Genomic DNA, 4,952 nt, shown 5'->3' on the forward strand with positions numbered 1-4,952 from the left:
ACCTCTCTCTGGAACTACACACTGAAACGTCACACCTCTGTCGTCACTAGGTAGCCCGGCCTCCGACCCCGCTCCTCACGATTTGATTGGCCTGATTAAGTTTCGATTTTCAGCCTCGCAAAACGACCACAAGTGACTAGACCAGCCCCGGAGCAAATTCAATTTGCGGTCGCTTGGGGCGTCTAGATATCTAGGCTATCCCATTAGTAGGATTTCCTAAAATTCACTAGTTGGTGGCATGAGGTACATGAGGTACATGAGGTACATGAGGTACATGAGGTACATGAGGTACATGAGGTAGCTCATCTGAGCGCTAATGTCCGCTGGGAGCTCATTCAAATAGCCAGACTGTGCCCAAGAACAAACATTTCTAATTTACTTCACTTTTAAAGAGATTATAGACACAACATACAGATTTTCTCTTGTGTTTCATATTCCCAAGTAATGTTAAGGCAAACAAAAAAAGACAGACCACTCAACTGACAATATACGTATGAACAGTTGTGTATTTATTCAAAACAGAGGTGATGACAGCAAAACAGTTATGGATCAGCATGGCAGTTCAGGGAAGAAACATTCAGAGTACAGCTGAGAGGAAGTGCTCAGTTTTCTGTGTCATCAGGGACCGCAGGGTCCGTCCTGGTGCTCACAGCTCCGACTTCAGGAGCTTCTTGGCCTTCTGCATGTTGCTTATCACTAAGGGAGAGATAGGAAACTTTGAATCCTACTGACAAACACACAAAGCTAGCAAACAGTCTGAATGCCAACTTCCCGTCTGCAGCACTTACAGAGGCTGATGTCACTTGGTTCATAAGCATACATGCGGTTGGCATAGCGACCATTGATGTCAGCTCTCACTGTCATTGAGGGGTCTACGGAGAGATGGGTTGAGAGTGTGAGTGGAAGCAGACATGCTCATAAATCATGTGAAAGCTGCTTTAAAATCCCTTCAGCCACCAGCTGTAGGTCAAGAAAATGTTTCAAAGAACAACTGTGACTTTGAAAGGAAGAAATAATACAAAGTTCCTGTGTGGTAGGTGACAGGCGGAGAGCTTTCTGCTCCTTTAACATTTGCAGTCATTCTTTGGCAGTCACTGTTCTCTAAAGCTAGTTAAAAATATGTTAGGGCAAGTCATTGTTTATGTGGAAATATCTCGATATTTGCTTTGTCCTGAGTAGAGACTCAGCTATTTATCTGTTGGTATGTGTGTGCGACATGCAGTGAATGGGGAGCAACAGATCTGAGGTATGTCTGTTTTCAAGCTGATTTACACCAGTGTCTTTAACATAGTTTTCTTAAACACTCACTTTTTTGTGTGTGAGTACATTCTCAGTGTTTGTACTTTAGTAGCATTTTCAAAGCAGGGCTATAGGTAGTGATAGTGTTTTATCCTGCTACTCTTATTGGTGTGAACATCCTCAGCTGCCTATTTTCATCTATATACACAGCCAACATAATACCTTTACTTTAGAAAGTTAGAGGATAATATCTGTTGTGAAGTCTTGCCTTTAATGTTGTGAAAACTGAGTGAAATTTAAAAAAAAAAAGCCCATCTGATAGTGAGCTCTGTTAAAGCCAACTGAGAGGAGTCACAAGAGACAGGTCTTACCCACAAAAAGAATCCGTGGAACATATTGTCCATCAGGAGAGAGATGCTTGTCTGTGGTTTCATACTGCAGGTGAGAAAAAAGAAATGAATAATCAGAGTTAACTTTGTACTGTGAGCAGGAACATCTGGATAGACCGTGTGAGCTGATGTGGGCTCAGTTTAAAAGCAGTCCAAATGATAATATGAAGACGGTGGAGGAGCTGTAACAAAGTTACATGAGGATGCATCAAACAAAAGCTTTCTGCTTTAGGCCCAGCCTGCTGGGGGAGCTCCCATGATGCACCTCTCCTCCCTCTGCTCTCTTTCCTCTCCATGTACATGTGACATCATTTTGGTCATTAACTTGTGTTTCCCTGTTCCAACAGGTATCCCTGTCCTGATGTTACAGTGTTTGTTGTCCCCTGTCCTCTCAGCCCCCAGCTGGTCCAGGCAGATGGTTCCTGGTTCTGGTTCTGATGGAGGTTTCTTCCTGTTCAAAGGGAGTTTTTTCTCTCCACAGTCGCCTCGTGCAGCTCAGGACGGGGGATGGGTTGGAAGAGAAGTTTCAATCTAATGGTTTCCTTAGCTAGGATACTTTCTTTTTTTTTAAATTGGCTTTGTAGGAATTGGAGTCATTTGGAATTTGATCAATCTGAATTGATTTTATTATAATTAATTATAATTGGCTTAAATCTGACTACATCTTTGAAGTGCCCTGAGATGGCATTTGTTGTGAATTGGCGCTATATGAATAAAACTGAATTAAATTGAATTTTGACTTTAAACACACATTTCTTTGTAGTAATGTTGTTTGAAAAGTCTTGTAACCTACCATCAGATTGAGGACAATGAAATCCTCATCAAGAATCTTCTGGAGCTGGTCGTCCTCGGAGAACACCTTCTTCAGTGCTGCAGGAAAACGTGGGTACAACTCAGAAAAACAGCAGGATGTGTGAGCTGGCTTCACACCAGAGCAAACAAAGACTGCTCTCTCCTCAAAGAGGTTCAGCTCTTATTTGAACAAAGCATGTTTTATTTCATTCTGCATGGTAAATGAATAAGCCGAGCAGCAGCTTCTCTTACACTGGCTGTGTGGGCAGTCCTCCAGATGAAATATGACCATCACAGGCTTGTTCCTGAAACAAAAAAAAACAACACATTTCACTGACTTAATGTTCAACCTCAGTAAGTCTGTTAAAACAGCATTTCAATGTTTCTCACCTTGACCTGGACCAAAAGAGAGCTTCCTCATAAGTCTGAGCCCAGATCAGCTGATCACCCCACCCTGCACAGACATGGACACCATTTCAAATCAGAGACTCCAGTTCATCTTACCTGCACGCACCACCACCACACGTCCTAACAGCTCCCACTGGTTGTCACACACCTCTGGACAGAGTCTGTGGAATCCTCCTGCCAGTCTTCGGGAGATATTTGGCAAAGGTGGAGGACATGGCCACCAGGACCAGGAGCACAGAAAACACTGCCTTGATCATGTTTAAAGGGCCAACTGGAGCAACAACAAAGAGAGCTGGAAACAAATCACAAAAAACAGTTTGAAAATTGATGTGATCAAAGAATATTGTGGAAATGACATGTCTGTTAAGATGGACAGAAATTTAAACATCCCCATTACCCACTTGAAGTGTTCTTCATGTTGTTCCTAACTCAAGAATTCTGCTCACCTAAAGATTATTTGAGAGGCTAATTCTCAGAGAGAAAACCAGTGAAGAGCACCATGGTGCTCAATGGATGCGCACTAAAACATTATTTCTGTGAGAAGGATCAGAAAAGCGGACGTCATGACCAAGGTCTTTTATTTTAAACACTGACCCCACTTATTCAAATCAAAGTGAATCAAAAACACCCCAATACTCATCTTAAGCTTCCCTTTGGAGGTCACAATGGAAATCAAGTTTCTCTTGTACTGTAACTGAAGCTACCTGAAGAAGAGCACCTTTTCCAGCCCAGAGATTAAGCAGTTTGAGGTCAACATGAAAAAGATACAATGCTAAGGTGCGGCAGCCTGCCAGGACAGACGCTGTAACTCACCTGTTCTTGACTGGTCTGGTGAAATATGTAGGATGGGAGCTCCAGGATCTGCTGTACCACAAACCTCACCTGTCCTGTTTTTAAGCACCTGTTCCCTGAGAGGCCGCCCTCCTCCCTCCCTCCTCCCTCCTCCCTCCTCCCTCCTCCCTTCCCTTCGTCAGTGCTGGAATGCCTCAGTGACGCACAACGTTTGTTTGCAAACCAAACTCCACTGAGAAAATGGGTAATCAAAGACATCCTGGTGTAAGATTATGACTATAAATATTTCATGTTGAGAGTTAATGAATATTTGTTGTTTTTGAATGCACTTTATAAATTAACTGAAACATTCAAAATCAGCACATATTTTTAGCAACTACCATAATAGTACAGTCATCTAAAGTATACTATTAATCATTTTGTATTTGAATATTTTTACTCAATGAGGGCTAAAATACAGAAACACTGTAGAAAAAATATGATGCAGCCATGTTTGTGAGGAGGATTCAGTTCCCTAATATCTACTACATCCATACATGATGATTAAATGAGATTTGTCCACCAATTCAGTAATGATAATAATCATAGTCTTGCACATGAGTGAGACAATATATTTGGCTCGGATTCAAGTAAAAGTAAGCCTCTCAGGGGCTGGAGGGTGGCTGGTCTTTCTATGATTGACTCAACACTCAGGGCTCCAATTCAGTGTCTATTTGCTGCAAAGTACTGATGCAGCAATAAAGACAGATACAGAAACATATCAAGACCATTTCAGCCTTTAAATTACAGGACTGTTTAAGTCTGCTGGATAATTCACATAGAAAAATCTTAGGTTTGTAACAATGTAGGAATTCCACCATGAGCAGCTGTATGTGTTTCCTGCTGTAGAGAGTAAATATCAATGGCTGCTTTGTTCAAGTCTCTTGACAACCGATCTGCCTCTCAGGACTCTTTGTGTCCACGCCACTGCGCACAGAGTTTGCTCCTGGCACCCTGTTAGCTGAAACCGGCTTTTCTGCTTTACAGTTCCTTATCTCTTTATGAGAAATGAAACTGGTAAATACTGAGAACTCATCCTTGGCTTATGCGATGTGTTTAGATTTTTGAGGGGAACTTCCTGATGAAGCATTGAGCCATGATCATTCCTTTCAGGCAGTTGCACCTCAACTATGGAACACACTTGCTTTTTACATTGTAATGCTAAAGCCTTTTCTATTTTACTATTTCTTTTACTATTACTATGATTTGTCTATTGTTTTCATTTTCATTCTTTGATATTTATTGTGAAGCACTTTGTGATTGTTATCTGTGAAAGGTGCAATATAAATAAAC

The 4,952-nt window shown here is 41.6% G+C and overlaps 1 protein-coding gene across 1 annotated transcript; it reads right to left on the bottom strand.

The window, feature by feature from the left end:
* Nucleotides 1-488: 488 nt before the first annotated feature.
* agr2 (anterior gradient 2) lies at nucleotides 489-3,732 on the bottom strand. The gene is made up of 8 exons (XM_075449224.1): nucleotides 3,642-3,732; nucleotides 2,977-3,120; nucleotides 2,811-2,874; nucleotides 2,673-2,725; nucleotides 2,422-2,498; nucleotides 1,611-1,674; nucleotides 789-872; nucleotides 489-696 (listed from the first exon to the last, which is right to left on the bottom strand). The coding sequence occupies exons 2-8, from the start codon at nucleotides 3,083-3,085 to the stop codon at nucleotides 647-649; spliced, it is 501 nt and encodes a 166-aa protein (XP_075305339.1). The 5' UTR covers nucleotides 3,086-3,120; nucleotides 3,642-3,732; the 3' UTR covers nucleotides 489-646.
* Between the last annotated feature and the right edge of the window lie 1,220 nt (nucleotides 3,733-4,952).

The sequence above is a fragment of the Odontesthes bonariensis genome, chromosome 18 (assembly GCF_027942865.1).
Source record: "Odontesthes bonariensis isolate fOdoBon6 chromosome 18, fOdoBon6.hap1, whole genome shotgun sequence".
Taxonomy (NCBI): Eukaryota; Metazoa; Chordata; class Actinopteri; order Atheriniformes; family Atherinopsidae; genus Odontesthes; species Odontesthes bonariensis.